This window comes from Dioscorea cayenensis, chromosome 4 (genome assembly GCF_009730915.1).
Source record: "Dioscorea cayenensis subsp. rotundata cultivar TDr96_F1 chromosome 4, TDr96_F1_v2_PseudoChromosome.rev07_lg8_w22 25.fasta, whole genome shotgun sequence".
NCBI classification, from domain to species: domain Eukaryota; kingdom Viridiplantae; phylum Streptophyta; class Magnoliopsida; order Dioscoreales; family Dioscoreaceae; genus Dioscorea; species Dioscorea cayenensis.
Genome location: NC_052474.1, coordinates 6,822,854 through 6,841,999, shown reverse-complemented (window position 1 = coordinate 6,841,999; position 19,146 = coordinate 6,822,854). Strand labels below are relative to the sequence as shown.

The 19,146-nt window shown below is 31.9% G+C and overlaps 2 protein-coding genes across 2 annotated transcripts; both read right to left on the bottom strand.

Annotated features, from left to right (window-relative positions):
- Window positions 1–517: 517 nt before the first annotated feature.
- On the bottom strand, window positions 518–4,212 carry LOC120258006 (LEAF RUST 10 DISEASE-RESISTANCE LOCUS RECEPTOR-LIKE PROTEIN KINASE-like 1.2). Its single transcript, XM_039265341.1, has 4 exons — window positions 3,311–4,212; window positions 2,517–2,549; window positions 1,678–1,956; window positions 518–1,604 (listed from the first exon to the last, which is right to left on the bottom strand). Exons 1-4 carry the CDS (start codon window positions 4,086–4,088, stop codon window positions 715–717), a joined length of 1,980 nt encoding a protein of 659 aa, XP_039121275.1. The 5' UTR covers window positions 4,089–4,212; the 3' UTR covers window positions 518–714.
- A 3,484-nt stretch (window positions 4,213–7,696) lies between these two features.
- On the bottom strand, window positions 7,697–8,005 carry LOC120258624 (non-specific lipid-transfer protein 2-like). Its single transcript, XM_039266081.1, has one exon. The coding sequence runs from the start codon at window positions 8,003–8,005 to the stop codon at window positions 7,697–7,699; it is 309 nt and encodes a 102-aa protein (XP_039122015.1).
- Window positions 8,006–19,146: the final 11,141 nt, after the last annotated feature.

Genomic DNA, 19,146 nt, shown 5'->3' with positions numbered 1-19,146 from the left:
AATTTTTTTTGTCCTTTTTAATTTTTGGAGTGTTTTCACCCCTAGTGATTAATTTTAGTAATTTTATGCTACTATTTTATTTTTAATCTTAGTTGTTTTGTTGTTTCGTATGTGTGCATGTCATTACGCAAAAAGAAATAGAAAAACAGAAAGGACAGAAAACAACATAGATCACTAATAGTGAAGAAAAACAAAAACAAAACATAGAACCAAAGACACAAGGGCTTCAAACAGCAGAGACTCAAATTATAGAAGCACCATCGAGTGTGGGGTCGTTGTTTCATTTTGTTTGTTTGTTTTACTTTTTATTTATCTCTCTTATTTTCAATAAATTAGTAATTTATCTATTTTTTAAAAAAAAATAATTTATCTAAACTTCAATGTGATACAATTAACTAATAATCCAGAGTATTATCAAAATTTCGGTCAATTTTACGCATGACCAGCAGAACTTGATAAAAATATCACCAATTATTTAAGCTATTTGGAATAATTCTTAAACATACATGGAACCTCATTTAAAGCAGCTCAATATTTAATAAAAATAAGACAAAAAATACACATTGAGTAATCTTCAAGTATAGGATTTAATTTACAATGATTCAAAAGATAATTTATCAAAAATATATATACCCTTACTTTGATAGTTCACATACAACCAAAAAAATATATATATATCCAAAACAAATTTAGAAATTCACTCCTTGTGCATTACTAACAGCTAGTGTTAGGAGTTGTGGACCTGCTTGTGCATTTACCAAACAATGAATCAGGTGAGGAAGGATCAGAAGATGGAAGAAACCGGTGATCATTGTCATTCTCAATCCCTCTAAGTACCTCCAGGACTTCCTTAATAGAAGGCCTCATATCCTTGTCATTTTGCAAGCATCTGAACGCAAGCTCAGCCACCAAAGTGATCATAGTTTTCACCCTCACATCAGACATGAAACCAAGACTGGGATCAACAAGTTGCTCCAACTCACAGTTTTGGATCTTGTGAATGGCCATGCTGGCTAAGTTTATCTCATTCCTCTCCCTAGTGATGTCAACTGGTAGCTTGGATGATATAAGCTCAACGAGCACAACACCAAAGCTATAAACATCACTTTTGTCAGTGAGCTGGTAACAATGGTAGTACTCAGGGTCTACGTATCCTGGAGTTCCCTGTGGTGCAGTAGAGACGTGACTGGCATCAATGGGGAAGAGCCTGGACAAGCCAAAATCGCCAACTTTTACGTGAAATTCTTTGTCAAGGAGAATGTTGGTGGTCTTAACATCACGGTGGATGATTGGCGGGTCAACGGCATGGAGGTAGGCGAGCGCATCGGCTGTTTCAATGGCAATGCTTATCCGCACAGGCCATGAGAGGTTTCCTTCTTTTGTCCGGGGGCCGTGTAGGTGGTCAGCCACCGTGCCGTTGGGTACTAATTCATAGACGAGAAGGAGTTCTCGGCTCTGTGGTGACGTGCAGCCGTAGAGACTTACAAGATTCTGGTGCCGCAGACCTGAGAGGATCTTCACTTCATTGACATATTGTTCCACTCTTTTGTTGCTGTTGTCATATAGTCTCTTGATAGCAACTGCTCGTCCATCTTTGAGCTTGCCTGTGATAGAAATTGTATGTCAGCTGTAGTTGAATCATGGTTATTCAACTAACAAATGAACAATATTTTGTACCTTTATAGACAGTGCCGAAACCACCGTCTCCCAGTTCTTTGGATTCATTGAAGAAATCAGTAGCCTCTAAGAGCTCTTGGTAGTAGAAGAAGTGAGTTGGATATGCAGGGCTGCCATTGCCAACTTCCACTTCAGCCATTTTTCTGGAGATTGACTTGGAATAGGGGGGTACTGTGATAGAATCTGAATATGAGAAGTGTCGGCGTCTCCCCTTACGTCGATAGCAGAGAAAGCAGAGAGCAGACGCTAAGAGAAAACCGCCAATTCCAGCACAAACACCTGTTTATCATAAAAGTCATTAACATGTATCCCAATGACCTCTGGAATGTTTCTTGCATGGTCCAACTATTAAAATAATATTAATAGTGTTTACAATGTGCCGTAATGGTTCATTAAGCAGATTTCATATTGGTCAAAGCACGCTATTCTTGACCCAAAATAAGTCCAAAATCCATGGTTTGCTAGAAAGGTCCTCTGCTGCAGTTTCAAAGCATTAATTTTCCGTCCTTCCAAATTGATAATCAACTTGGCCCATATCTAAAGATAACAACCTAATGGTGGATATTTTAGACAATTGGTCTTCTTTGTCCTCTTTTTCAAATACAAAAAGTGAAAGCTCATAAACAAATGGGGCGGCAATGACTGGAGCTTGCCAGCAAGCCAGCTATCACTTGAATCAATTCATCAACTTTATAACATGAATGCCCATAGAAACTGAACATCTATTTTGTAAAGCAGCTTTAAGGAGCAAACAGTACCATATGTGAAGCAATCAAAAACAAGTAGTGGAACCTGAGATTATATAGAAATGGATTGATGGAGAAAAGAGTATCAGTTACCTATTATAACCTTCTTCGCAGAGTTGTCCTTCCCTGAAGCCAAAAAGTAATAGTACAAATCAGATTATTCAAAATGATTGATATACTGAACTGATAGTAATCTAATGAAATATTTCGACCAAGCAAACATATAACACAACTAAGCTCATTCAATATGTATTACTAAGCACAGATTCATTCCCGAGCACCACATGTTTTCATTCTATATAGATGGCATCCCACTTTTTTATCTTCCAAGTTTGTGATTAGAACCAATCCTTTTCAAATAACAGAGTTGATGTTCTTATCCATGCGCATATTATGCGCCACCTATCTGGAATTCTATGATCAAGTACAAAATGAATGTAAATAAATACATAAGTAGCTATCTTTCGATTTCCTAAACTTGAGGTTTGGACTGCAATGCATTTCAAGAACAAAGTAGATGTTCTTGTAGATGATCCGTACACAGGCATCACCACAGGTTTATGATATTTACAACAACTTAAAATGAACATGTGAACAATGAGCAATTCTCAATGCTTTCCAATTCAATTCAAAAATCTCATCTCTGTTCCAGCTTCACACCTTTGAAACAACTAGTGAATCCATGGCTCTAGCATAAGTCAAACTAAGGACATAGTCAATGATATCAAAGAACATGAATAAATTGGTAATCGTACAGGCACATAGAATAGTAAATTTCCTTGAAGTTCAGGCATTTCAACAAACAATTTGAGCACATTATTCATCAATCACCATCACCACGAAGATTTAGTCAACTTTTTGATCGTAATTTTGGAACGAGTGCGTACCTTGAGGAAGTGAGTAACAAGTATCAACGGTGGAGGCATTGGCGCAGAAGCAGGTGTGTTCTATAGGGGAGCTAGAATTAAACCCACAGCGCCCACCGGAGCTGACACAATCCCCACACCACTCAATCCCTGGCAACCACCTCACCGTGAACCCAGCCATCACCGCCTTAGAGAAGTTCATGCTGTCGGAACCGCTCACCAGCATCTCAGCCACCGTCTGATTCATGGGGACGAGCACGGTGGCGTTACACCCTCCAACCGCCTCAATCCCAGGACTGTTCTCAAGTCTATAATACGAGCGTCCAAAGACACCAACAGCGCAGGCGATCTCATACAATGGCACCAAAGACTTGGGCAAAACGCTGCAATTGGTATAGATGGTGAGGTTGCGATCGAGCTCAGTGTATTCAAAGTGGACGAAATCCATGGTGGTGTTTCTGAATGGCTGGGAGCATGACTGCTCGGCGAGGTAGAGGTCGACGACGGTAAGTACGCTATTCACGTAATCAACATGAAGAACTTGGAAACCCTGGTAATTGATGGAGATGATAAGCTTTGGATCAGTACCATAGCAAGTGAGAAAGAAGGTTGAAAGGCCACAGTAGGAAGAGCGCCCTTCGATGAGGAATGGATAGGAGATGTTGAGATGTAGATTGCCGCAGGAAAAGGGAACAGGGGCGCAATCGGAGAAGCGCTGGTAGGCTGTTTGGGAGAAGGATGGAGAGATTGGTGATAAGGCGAGGGCAAGGAGAAGGAGGAGAAGAGCGTTAGGGTTCATTGGTGCAAGAGATGAAGATGGAGATGGAGAAGAGATGGCATCTCTGGTTGTGTTCTTGTGTGTATATTATGAAAGGAAGAAGACAATGGTCAACAAATGAAGGTAGAAAGAGAGGAAGGAGATGGAGAGGTTGAATGGAGGCTATGGAGCTTTGGGGAGGGGAATAATTGTTTAAATATAAAATAATAATAATAATAATAATAATTGTTTTTTTTTATTTTAATAATTATTATTAATTGAAAATAAAACAAGCTCTGTCTTATTAAAAAAAAAAAGTTTCAAGAGATATACATGTAAAATGGTGCAGCGATTTATTAATTCAGCTAGACATCACGAATTATATTATGCTATGCAATGTTGTCAAACCCGGACTGGCCCGACCGGTTCAACCGAAAAAGCAGGAAGCCCAGTATGTGACCTACCGAGATATCTCTATTGACCGGGTATTAAAAAAATCCCGAGTTAGACTCGGTGACCAGGCGGTTCAATCGAACCGGTTGACCCGTCGGGTCAATCGATCATAATGTTTAATTTTTACAATATTTAATAATTTATTATTATTTTCTCATTAAAAACCACAAAATCGTATATATTTATTAATATTTATAATCAATAAATAGAATTACATTATATATATATATATATATATATATATACCAACAAAAATTAACATATAAAAATAAAATATATTAATGTATTATGTAAATACTTTCTAAAAATTTAATTTATTAAGAAAATAAAACCATAAATGAGTGTAATTTTATTATAAAAATATAAAATTAAAGTATTCTAATTAAATAAAAAATATAAGAAAATTTAAAACAAAATAAAAACTCAATTGAGATATAAGAATTAGTGAATTAAATTTCTTATTTATTTTAACAAAATCAACCAATAAACAAATAAATAAATAAATAACACCGAAAGAAGTTTGATAATTATATATTAATATATTAAATTTGTAAATATTTAAAAAATGTAAAAATAAATGACAAAATTAGAAAACTCTACTGTATATAAGGTAATTTATCAATTTAAATATCAAATTTGAGTAGGTTTTTATAATATAATTATGGATTTAATATTATATTTGCTTATTATTAATTATTATAATATTTTTTATATTTAATTATTGACCCCGGTTCAACCCCGGTTCGACCTGGTTGAACCCATTGACCCATGACCCCTGGGCTTAGCCGGGTCATTGCCCGGGTCGGGTCTGACAACCTTGATGCTATGTACACACTCAAAAGATATTTTAGAAAAAAAAACTGAGTTAATAAATCACTTACATGATATTTTAGAAATCAAACCGAATTAATAAATTTTTATATTCTAGAAAAAAAAAGAAAAACAACATCCTCCATGTAAGAGACCAATGTTTATGGTAATATCCCACTGCACCAAACAGTTGTCATTATATAAAATCTTCAAATTTTATAATTTTTTTTTTTAAAATTATACTATTAGTTAAGTACAATATGTATAAAGTATTTTAAATACCAATGAGAGAGAAAATTAAAGAATTTCCAAAAAAAAAAAAGGAAAAACAAAGTAGACATGTCAACTTTTTCAGTTGAATTGAAATATAAATGTTAGCTAAGATTCAACTTGCTTAATAATAGAAGTTATTAATATTAATACGTGGTTGAGTAAAAGAATTGAGTAAATCAACACAGAGAAAGCTATGTTTGATTGGGGGTAAAAGTTTGAGAGAAATATATATATAATCATGTTTCAAATGTTGAATGGATTAAAAAATTTTATTTAAATCAACAAGAGTTTAAGTGTTTAACTTAATTAGTACGAATAAAATGTAAATATTAATAAATATTTTATTAATATTTATTTAAAAAAATAATTGATTTTGTAGAATATATTTATAAAAATATTAAAAAGAAAAAACAGTGTTTATTCTCTACCAGACGATTGATTAGGAGCCGCAGTGAGGCTTAAGAGGGGCTGCAACCAAAGTACATGATCATGAATTTTTTTTATTATAAGATTAAATTATTATTTCAAAAATCATAAACTGAAATCTACAAATATCAAAAAAAACATTGGAGACAAAAAGTTCATAGCTCAAATGCATAGATCCATTGCAAAAATGTATTGATGTGAAGCATTCTAAAAATCTAAAATTCTGATTTTACTAAATGATAACTGATTCTTAGTAATAAATTTAGACTTGTAACTTAAACCTCGTATTACTAAGTAAAAGTACAAATGATATTCAATTTCTGACTTGTGCATGTACCTCTGGCAATACTTGTGGCGTTAAAAAAAATTAAATAAATCAATATCATTATTGTTATGAAAAAATTTATTTTTTATTTTTAACTGCCTTTTCTTCTGTTATTTATTTTAATTTTACATAGCTCACTATATTTCAAAGAATTGTGGTTCACCTATTTCAAAGAATTGTGGTTCACCTAACACATACACACACACATATATATATATATATATATATAGAGAGAGGATCGATCTCATCAACGTTCACGTAAAGCGTAATCGCGAGCGTTGATATGCCGTGGATTTCAATTCAATCGGCAGCATAATCGCTCGTGAAACGAATAGCATTACTGCCTATTTATAAGCAGCGATAAAAGGTAGGGATGCACGGTGCTTTTGATCCGAGCAGGTCCCAATTAATCTCGAAAGACGATGCGAATCAATCTGCGGACGACTCTACGAACGTCCGCAGATGATGTTTAGCCATATATATATATATATATATATGCATTCAAAAAGATTTAGAAGACTATGACATGAATTGTAATATACATATTCACACATATATTACTAATATATTATGTAATTAAAAAACGAAATCCAAATTAATTAGTGGTATAAATAATGATAGTTTATATATGTGCTTGTTTTAGCAACGTCTATATTAGTTTCTTAGAGATTGGCGTATAAATTTCGATGACATATATATTTATTTATTTAAGAAACAATACCATGACATTTTTACATAAATTATCTCGTCAAATATAGTACTCTCAAAAGTTGATTAAATGATAACTCTCTTGAATCACATCCGTTCGTATATATATATATATATATATATGAATCAGACGAATTCATTGCATCAGCCAATTTGACCAATTCGCTTTAGAATACCCACATTCAAACTATACATATATTGATATATATAATATATATTAAAGGGTGTGCAAGTGAGTATTTTTATTTTATTATAAAAAAAAGTGAGTATTATTATTGTCTTTATTATTTTTTTAGTGATTTAGACGTGATGATTAATAAAAAACGAGGCAGAGGATAAACAACTCCAGTTGACATTTCTTGGTGATCTGATTTGTCTCAGTTATTTTTTAAAGTTTTTCAAATAAATTTATTTATTTTTAATTTCTCTATCTATATTTCTCACCAAACACACACTAATAATACACTGCAATACATTAAAGTCATAAAAATATATAAAAGATTCAAGAGAAACCCCACAAACATAACCATAGAGAAAATCACACCCTTATAAAGTAACATAATAACTAAACCATCCTCCTAAACTCTTCTTCTCTTCAGCATAACACAGAGAGAAAGCAGTGAGAAGAAGAAGAAGAAGAAGAAGGTAATATAATTCAAGGGCAACGTGGAATGGGAACCTTACAAGTGTCAGCCACCTTCCTGCCATTCTTAGAGTTAATATAGCCCTTCAAGTTTGGCTTCTTAACGTACTCACAGAAACAAGGTTGCTGCTGCTTTAACTTAGCACAACAAGTAGCAGAAGGATTAGCACCTGAAAGTATAGCATCAGCACATGAGCTCAGTTCCAATGGATTGCATGTCATCACTGGTTTCCCAGCTGCCTTTGCATTGCTGACACTCAGAAGGAGCATCATCAAAGTAGTTGAGATGAAGCACAAGAGTAACACCTTCATCTTCATCATCACCTTTATGATAAGGTCTTTGATCGATAGAGAGTGTGTGCAGATAGAGTGTTTATATAGAAGAAGTGAGGAGGAGTTTGATTGATAAAATCAAAATGGTGATTTGGAGTGGCGCGTTTCATGATGGTTGGGTGCGTTGGGTTTGGAGTTAGTGCGAGTAATGATGTGCGCGTGGGAGCCGCACATTGAAATTTCTTGCTTGATTTGATTTCTTTGTCTCTGAGTTTTCTCTTTTTACTGTTTTGAGTACTTATGTACTATTTTAGTGTGAAGAAAATGAACTAGGTTGTCAACAATCCGTTGATTTATATTGGTATTTGATTTTTTAGCTAACGTATTTATGACATTACTGAAGGGATAGGATTTAGATTTTTTTTAATAATAAATATTAATAAATTACAACTTTATTGGAATAAAAGGGAATAAGAAACACAAAAAATGTTGTCTCACTAAAAATGAGGAATAAAAATAAAAAAATAAAAAGAAATAAAGAAAATAAATAACAGTTGGGATGATGAAGAATACCGTATGGCACCATAGACTTGCCCAGTCTATCAGGGGAAGAATTTTACTCTTGCACAGGGACGGAACCAGGACTTGATGGTAGAGGGGACTGAAGAATAAAGGCAAAACAAAAAAATAAAAAGTAAAAAATAATCTAATAAAATAATTATTTTAAATGAAAAATAATGTGCTAATATAACCAAAATTTGAATACACATATTAAAAAAATATAAAGTATAATTTAAAATTTTGTTATTACCGATAGAAAATATATGAGATTTTCAATAATTCAACTAATAAGAATACATCTCAAGTTTGTATTTTTTTTTAAATATGGTAAAATTGATCCTCCTCACTACAAACAACCAAACTATTGTTTATAAAAAAACTTTTGTTGTTTCACTCTAGCATATATGGTACATTATAACATATATATATATATATGTTAAGCCTCATGATCAATTCAAACTTTTTTGAAATTACTAAAATTTGTATATAAGATTTATTTTATTAAAATTTTGAAATAATAGTAATTCTTAAATTAAAAAATAAAATGTGAAAAAAAATTCAAAATTTGTATATAAGATTTATTTTATTAAAATTTTGAAATAATAGTAATTTTTAAATTAAAAAATAAAATGTGAAAAAAATGCGCCAAGTGAGATTTGAACTTGGGTGGATCAAAAAATTCTAAACCTTATGGATAAACCCACTAACCACTATAACACACCCACACTCAAGACATGCATGAGTCCAAATATTGTATTTTAGATAAAATTAAGTATAGAAAAATCAAAACCACCAAATCTTATATTGTTTAAAAAGTATTTTCTCCGGCACCGAGGGTGGCTTCAGCCCTTCCTATCCCCCCCTTGGTTCCGCCCCAGCTTGCACTAAGTCTTGCCCAGTCTATCAGGTAAAAAATCTTATTCTTGCGCTAAGTCGTTAAACTTATTTATGTGTATACATGTTCTTAACACATTATTTGTCCATATTTGTTCAAAAATATTTAAAATTACGTTTATGTTTATGTTTAGGCTGGGGAATGACTCCCACTATTCACTCCATTCAAGTAACAGGGGTATACAAGAAAGGACTGGAAAAGAGAATTTTTACAGGGAATAATTTTTCTAAATATTAGTTGGCCATCTTTATCATAAATAAATAAATAATATATATATATATCACTTTTTATTTATTTTAAATAAAAATTATTAATTTAAACAATCAGGATCCAGTGTAATGAATTATTATTTGAATTGTGAATAGACAAACTCAAAGTCGATTGAATTTTTAAAAATAATATATATACAAGAAAGGACTGTAGCAATATTGTTCATTAAATCCTCATAGGAGGATATTGTTCATAAAATCTTTTATGCATGTACCTAACTGTCCTTTGATAACCCCTTTGTGAGTAGATATATCAATGGGCCCTGATCCTCATAGGAAACACGATTCCTTGCTCCATCGGGGTTAGGATCGGAGAATATTTTTTTGAGGGGCGGGTCGAGAAATATAATTCCTCTTTGGGGCCGGGGCTGGGTGGGGGAATATTCTCCCCACCCTATATATGTGTGTGTTATATATTGTATGTTATAAATATCTAAATGTGTATGTATTACATATATGTGTGCATGTTGGTATTTTGTATTATGACTTCAACATGTCAACTACTCATATTTGTATATCAGTTTCTCAATTATTAAAATTTTAGCAAATATTTATAAATTTTATTTTAAATAATAATAATATTTTAATTTATTAATCGGGGCTATAGAATATCTAAACCTGAAAAATCCCCCCGTATTCAAGTTCTTGCCCCGGGTCGAGGTCAAGGATGGGTTTAGAAATTCAGAGCTGGGGAATGTATCTCTTGGTGAATCCCCACTCTATTGACATCCATATTTGTGAGATGGCGCTTGTGGCATTTATAAAAAAAAATCATTAATTTAAATAATTATTTATTTATCTGGCCTTTTCTTCTAGTTAAGCTACTCCCTTCCGCTACTGTCGCCAGCTCTCAAATAAAATAATATCTATTATTTCACTTTATTAATCTTAATCTTAATCTTAATTATTGTTCTTTTTTTAAAAAAATACAGAAAATTAATTAACCAATAGTGAAATAACACATGATATCACATTAATATTAAATTTAACTTTGCAGTTAAAAAAAATTTCAAACTACGATTTTCCATTAGAAAGAGGAGAAGAGAAATCAGTAAAATATCAGGGACAAAAAATTTTGAACATATAATTTCCACATTATTCGGAGCTTTTGCCTCTAATATCTTTTGCATTTTTTTTATTTGTTTGTGACACTTGTCATAATAGTTTCTGATTTTTTTTTTTTATAAAAAATCTAACCTTAAATACAACATCACCGTTTAATAGAAAAGCCGTTAAGTGCCCAGTTAAAAGAGATCAAAGCCCATTGAATAAGTTATTTCTTTTCAGCAGCATAAGGAATTTGGATTTTTTTTTTTAATTAATTAATTTGAGTTACAGTGTGCATTTTGACTATTTTCTAATGTGTTTACTTTCAATTTTTTTTTACAAGTGTGTTAAAAAAATTTTAAAGAAGCGTAGTTAAAGAAAACCTGATTTTAAGTAAATTTAATCAAATAATTTGGTAGATTTGGGTGAATCTAACGTTTCATTAAAAAAAATTATAATCTGGCATGAGTTGATAATTTGAAAAACAGGGGGAAAAAAAATTCTTACAAGGCAATTGAAGGGCCTTTTTAAAAAAAAAAAAATTGCATTTTTTTTAAATTATTTACTAAAATGAGTATTTTTTAAATTAATTACAAAAATGCACAAAAAAAAAATACCATGCATGATACTTGCATGATACTGTTTTTTTACACATGGATTATTATTAGTTTTTTTAAATTTTATAATAGTTTTATATATAATATTTTATATTTACAACCTTATAAATTTTTTAAATTAATTTTTTTTCACAATTCTTTAAATTTTACAATTGTTTTTTACATAATATTTTACATTTTAGTCCTTATATTTTTTTAAATTAATTTTTTTTTCTCACAACCCTATTTAACATTTACAATGGGTTTTTAATATAATATTTTACGTTTAAGTCCTTATATTTTTTTTTAATTCAAATTCTTTCTAACATATATTATTTTTCAATAAAAAAAAACACATATCATATTCTAAATGGATGAAAAGGATAACATATATTATAAAAATATTACGACAATCACATATTACGAAACCAGGTGCATTTGGACAATTCCGACGACTATGACCTTCATTTCGACATAAACCACAACACTTATGTTGACTGACTTCTCTTATATCCATTTCATCACGAATTCTTTTAGATTTGGGATGCCCTTTCAAAGGTCTTCTCTTATGTGTTTTTTTTTAATTGAAAATGATATAAGAATTTAAATTTAAAAATATAAGGACTTAAACGTAAAATATTATATTAAAAAACCATTATAAATTTTAAATAGGGCAGTGAGAAAAAAATTTAATTTAAAAAAATTTATAATGACTAAAATATAAAATATTATATAAAAAAACCATTGTAAAATTTAAATAGAGTTGTCAAAAAAATTAATTTAAAAAATTTATAAAATTGTAAAAGTAAAATATCAAATATAAAACTATTATAAAATAAAAAATAATAATAATAATAACCCATGTTAAAAAAATATCATGCATTGTATTTTTTTGCGTATTTTGATAATTAATTTAAAAAATATTTATTTTGGTAAATAATTAAAAAAACAATATTAAAAAAAACCCAATTGAAGCCAACCGTACTATTACATTGTTTTTTTATACAAATAAATAAATAAATCAAATTTATTAAAAATTAAAAGTGAGATTACATGACATAAAAGCAAAACCATTCACTTGTGTGATTTGTTGTTGTTACTGATTTTCTAATAAATTCATAATCTATTTGTGGGCTCCTTTCTTTCCACCCGGCCTTTAATTAGGGTATGACCGGTTGAAAAGCATGGATCACAAATCAAAATTTAATTTTTTATATTTCGGGGATGATTACGGGTTCGTGACTCTACTAGGGGCAAGCCCCAATATTAATTACCAGCACAATGTCATAGGAACCTCCGATTAAGAAACAAGTGTGAATGAGAATGGCGAGTAAACATGATAATATTTTATTTCAAAGATGCATGCGAATACATGATCATGAGACAAGAATACTAAAAGAAGAAAGCTATTCTCTAAAAATAGCTTAACAAGAGATTTTTAGAAAAAGCTATTTCTATCATGCTCTTCAAAATTTATTTTTAGTGGCTCTTAACTCCCTATCTTTGAAAGTGTGTCGGAAGATCCCTTTTTAGCTTTGTGGATGTAGCTCTCCTCAATTTCTTTTTTTATGTGGGTTTATGTCTTGAAAGCATAGCTTAGTCCAGTCGCGACCACTCTACATTCCGAGTTGCCTACTTGGCCACTTTTGCTTCTTTTTATCGGCTGAAGACTTTTGGCTCTTTGCGCTTGTAAAATCTCCACTCCTTGACTTGTGAAACTCCTCAAGTCTTTGGCTTCTGGTGCCCTTAAAAACTTTAGAGTTGCATTTGTCGTTTACGTGATGCATTTAGGTCTTAGTTCTTGATGCTTTTGAGCCTCGACCATTTGATTTTTGAAGTCGTGACCTTTAACATGGCTAGGTCATTAACTTGATAATTTTTGACTTGATTTTTAAAAAAATGGTCCTCAAACTCTGAAAGAGACCACATAATGGGCTTAGGGAAAATCTTTGCTAACTCAACTTTTTCGATGAGTGTTGACGATAAGCATGTGAAAAAAATTTTTCATTCATTTTTCATTCATCATCATTTTTTTCCACTGTGAAATTTTTCATTTTTACTCTTCCTTTCATTTCAAGAAAAGATTTTCAGTACTTTTTCATTGTACCTCTTTTTCACTCCAGCGGGTGTCGAAAAGACCTCCAGTGAGCTTTAAAAATCTTTGTCAACTCTTCTCTTTTTATGAGTATTGATGAGAGATATTTTTTGTGAACTTTTCATTTTTTATCACTTCAAGGAATTTTTATTTTTTCTTTTTCATTTTCACTTTTTTTACTCAATGAGTGTCAAAAGACCTCAAAGTGAGCTTGAAGAAAGGGTTTGATTTTTAATGAAAAATTTCTTTACTCCCAAGAGTGTCGAAAGACTTGAGGTGGAATTAGAGAAATTATATAAAAATTCCTAGTTACCCCTAGAAAGTCGAGGACTTCAGGTGGAATGAGAGAGAATTTATAGAAATTTCTCGTTATCCCAAGAAAGCCAAAAGCTCGAGGTGGAATTAGAGAAAATATACAAAACTTTCTCGTTATCCCAAAAAGAGCAAAGCTTGCGTGGAATTAGAAAATATGAAAAATTTTTTTCTCAGTTACTGCCCGAAAGCAAAGCTCAAAGTGGAATTAGAAAAAAATATGAAAATTTTTCTCATTCTCAAGAGAGCCAAGGGCTTTATGGTGGAATTAGAGAAAATATGAAAAATTTTCTCGTTCTCCTAAGAAAGCAAAGCTTGGCGATGGAATTAGAGAAAATATGAAAATTTTTTTCTCGTTATCCCAAGAAAGCCAAAGCTCATGGTGGAATTAGAGAAAATGTGAAAATTTTTCTCGATTCCCCTAAGAAAGCCAAAGCTTCACGGTGGAATTAGGAAAAATATGAAAATTTTTTCTCGTTATCCCAAGAAAGCCAAAGCTCAGTGGTGGAATTAGAGAAAAATTTAAAAATTTTCTTGTTACTGAAAAGCCAAAGCTCGTGGTGGAATTAGGAAAATATGAAAAATTTTTCTCGTTACTCCCAAAGAAAGCCCAAAAGCTCAGTGGTGGAATTAGAAAAAATATGAAAATTTTCTAGATTACTCCCAAGAAAGCTAGCAAAGTGGAATTAGAGAAATTTTTGTGAAAAATTTTCTCGTTACTCCCAAGAAAGCCAAGGCTTCGAGGTGGAATTAGAGAAAATTTTTATGAAAAGTCTCACATTCCCCAAGAAAGTCAAGGTGGAATTGAGAAATTTCATGGGATTTTTTTCTAGAGGAAGCCCTACGAAGAAAAAAATTACCAAAAATACTCCCCACTCAAATTCATCCTTTTACTTTTTTTTCTCACTTTTTTTTTAACCCATCCTTTCATTTTCCCATCTTTTCCTTTCCTCTCTCATTTTACTCACCCTTCCATTTTTCCATATTTTTCCTTCTCTCTTTTTTTCAAACTCACCCTTCCATTTTTTCCATATTTTTCCTTCTCTCTTTTTCAACTCACCCTTCCATTTTTCCATATTTTTTCTTCTCTCTTTTTTTCAAACTCACCCTTCATTTTTTCCATATTTTTCCTTCTCTCTCTCAACTCACCCTTCCATTTTTCCATATTTTTTCTCTCTTTTTCAAAATTCACCCTTCATTTTTTCCATATTTTTTTCCTTCTCTCTCATTTCACACTTCATTTTTTATTTTCCTTTCTTTTTACTAACTTTTCACCATTTTTTCTCTACCTTTTCTTCTCATCCTTCATATTTTTTACAAAGTGACATGAAAATTCCAAATGCAAAGCTACAAGAATATCTAATGTAGAATACCCATGTTATAGCATGTCATTCCAAGATCAGCTTATTTGAATAGTCCCTTGCTTGGTTTCCCATTTACCAGAACTCTGGATAACTAATCCTAAATTCGACAAAGACGAAAAGAAAATTGGTTAGACTTATACCATAAAAAGTACCGGGGGCGGAGCGACAGCAAGAGCCTTGGGTGCAGGGCTTCCCAAAGAGCGATGGATTGTGTTGTTAAAGACAAGTCCGACCCGATTGAAAGCGAGTCTACGCAAGGCATATATATTATCACCTTTGCGGGGTCACTCATCACGGATCTAACCCGAGGTTCTCATGCTTGTCGATTATGGTATTATAACATATCTCCCAATCACGATCCTTAGTTTTCTCCCTCACCACTTCTTCCTTTCCTCGACTCCGTGAATGCTGCACTATCAAAGGTCTGAGTGTCAGCGATTACTTTTACATAACATTGGCGCTCAAATTCTCATTGTTGTCTTGATCTTATTCTTGATTGCGGGGACATATGCGGAGAGGTGGACATAAAATTTCGCACCAACACCGGGGGACAATACTTTCTTGATATGGCGCAAAGGTAGCATTCTTAGCATCCTCAATTCGAGCTTGAAGTCTTTCCGAGTTTCGAGTTTACGTGGCCGTACCAACCGATTTTTTCTCACGATTACGCCATTTCTCGCCATTATTTAATGCATAACAATGTCTTAACAACCCGATCCGGTGTTTGCGTGAGCCATAGCGTCACCGGACATAGCAATAATATGGTTTGCAGTAGCACTCATGTGATATCTTGCTGAAGAGATATTTCACACATAAAATGCTATGAATCAGGGAAATCCTTGAAAGCTACCTAGGTTCGTTTGGAGGACGATGGAGACATCCCCATCTTTCTCTTCATGCAAGGGATTCATCTTCATCGACCCATAGCGAGATTATACCCAAGGAGGCGGGGAGAGAGCTATCGATGGCGGGGAGAGTAAAGGTGAGCGGATAAACTTCGGGATGTCGATGTTGGCCTTGAGAGTGAGGTAGTGGTAGCCATCGGTGAGTAGGAAAACACTAACAGGAAATGAGCAACACCAGGGAACTCTGCACTCATGGAAACGTAGTGAGAGCGAACAAGTCTTCAAGGTTCTCCGCCCATACATCTCGGATCTCAATCGCCTCGCTGCTCGGAAGTATCGACATCATTGGATAGATATGGAGGCGGTAATAATCTCTATTGATCTTATTCTTCATCTTCATCTTCGTCTCAAGAGCTCGGTTCAGTAATGGATGGCGTGGAGAGAAGAACCCGGGAAGAGGAGAGAAGCCCAAACACGAGAGAGAGAAGAAAAAGAAAATGCATGCTCATCATGATGCATACGTGCATGGTTTTTAGAAAAAGATAAAAAACAAAGCATGAAAGAATCACGTGGGACCCATTCCATATTTTTAATGTATGCAGGAAGCGTCATGGGCGTGGAATATCAGTGGCGTGCTTCTCGAAATTTACTATCATTTTTAACAGTGGGGCCCATCATATGTAGACGCATGGAGACATCAACATGGAGACACTATGTTCATCAGGCAAAAAAATAAGTAAAAACATTACATCTGCTTTTTCTTTACTTTCTGATTACGAGTCCTCTTTTTCTCTTGCAGATCAATCTTCTCCCAGACCTCCTTGTCCTATTATTCTCCTTCTTCCTTCTCACTTCTTCTTCAAAATTCTCTCTCTTCTTGTTTAATTTCTCTCTTTTCTTCAAAAATCCGGTCTTTTTGGTCCCTTTTTCTCTCGCCCTCTCTCCCTCCCTTCTTTCTTTTTTGTCCCTCCTTTCTTCAAAAAAAAAAACCTCCTCTCTTCTCCTTAGGCCCCGAAGATCCTCAACACCCCGAAGAATCTCCAACTCCCAGGAGATTTTTTCAATTTTTTATTTTTTTATTATGAATTCAAAATTTCCAATCTTATCCATAATCTCCATATATATATATTTTCATATATATTTGAATTTCCCTCCTTCTTTTTATTATTATATTTTATTCATTATTATAAAATATATATGTATATTTTTTTAAATTTCAAACGACATGTATATATATCTTCAAATATATATACATATATTCTCTCTCCTCTTTTTTATATTATTATTATTTTATTATTTTTATTTGCCCCCCTACTTTTATTTGGAATAGGATAATGCCCCTTAACTCCTTTTTTTTGGCTCCTATTTGAAGTAGGAGAATATGATTTTTTTTTATTTATCTCCCTTTTTTTGTTTGATATGAATTCAAAGCACAATGCTAATTTCCTAATGGGATTAGGAATAATAATTTTCTATATAAACACTATTCATTTTATTAATATATATATATAATCTATTAAAATTCGAAATATCTCATAATAAAAATAAAATAAAAAATATATAAAAAAAGAATGTTTAAAATCGTTTGTGGGAGTTCTGTGAAAAGATTATCTCTTGTTCTCTTTTTCGAGGTTATATGACGAATATTATTTCGATAAAATCAATCAAGTCACTATAATTGATTCATCTCAATAGACTTTAAAAAAATATATATATATATATATATATCATAAAATATAAAAAAAAAAAATACATGCAGTTTCAAGATAAAAATTTGGATGAAAATATAAGTGTAGGATAGTCCGTCCAAATCTGAAACATAAGAATTATTTTATTTTTTATTTCACAAATTATAAGCACTACTAAAAAAATTATTTTAATAATAATAAAAATAATAAAATAGTCCACTTCCTGAAAGGATGCGGTTGGTGCCGCTCACTGATATATCACCACCACGTCAGGTCCCCCTAATAACACATCACAAATTTATTATTTCATAGTTCATTGTAGCCCATGACACGTAAGCTGCCTTGCATTTTTGGGGTTGTCACTTTCATTCGTACGTTCTTAAATAAAAATAATCAAATTGGTTTGGAAATATATATATTCTCAAAAGATAATTATAAAAATATAACTTTCCTGCAATTTCTACTCTTATTTAATATTTAAAAAATAACATCACTTAACTTATTTGCTATTGTAATCGTTGCTGTGTTTGTTATCATTTATAAATATTCATTACAGTGATGATATAGGTTTTTTAAGTTTATAGTTTCAATTGTTGTGGTTGTAATTTATTTAGTATCTATAAAATCATTAATATGTATTTATTTATTTATTTATTTAATAAATATGGATAAGTCATAATATTGCGAGGAGAAAAGAACTCTTTACTATTCACCAAGAGAAAAAAAAATTATCATTCTCGTAAAAATTTGTTTATATTTTTTTTTAACAAAGTTGATGAGTGTTGTCTCATTAAAAGATTGTCAAAAGATATATAAGTACGATGATGAATCAATAACATTGACTTTTTAATCTTTTAAAATTGCATCATTATGGACATATATCACATGAAGTGATAAAAGTACTATCATATACACATTCAAAAAACTTTAAAAAACTAAATTGAGTGAATAAATCTCACTATTATATAATCATAGGAAAAAAAAAATACAACACCTCATATAGAAGAACCATACTAAATTTGAAAAACAGCACAAACAATATCTAGGTACAAAATCAATTATAAATAGTACTACTACAAACATTTACAATAATAGTGCTACAATATTTTACTATAGAGATTCGAATTAGACCTTGTTCATCACTGCTTTGTAACAAACGAAACCCATGGGCTACCAGTGGCTTGTTGTTATTCTTATATTAGTTGCATGATTCTGGTTTCTATAATCCTCGTCTCATTAGACTCTGATGGTTGCTCATCATCCATAAAGTCAATTGCAGTAAACTAACATACAAACATAGCTACACGTACACTAGATTCCTCACTCGCACTAGACTAACATGCATATAATATAAGATATGCATGTTAAAACTAATTAAAATCATAATCAATAAATAATTCAACATTTAAATATATATATAAATCAAAGTACAAATATAGTAGGCCCCCATCAAAAGTTGTTGGGTATCGGCTCCGTCACTATGAGAGAGAGCAAATGGTCCAAGCCCATTAGGGTTC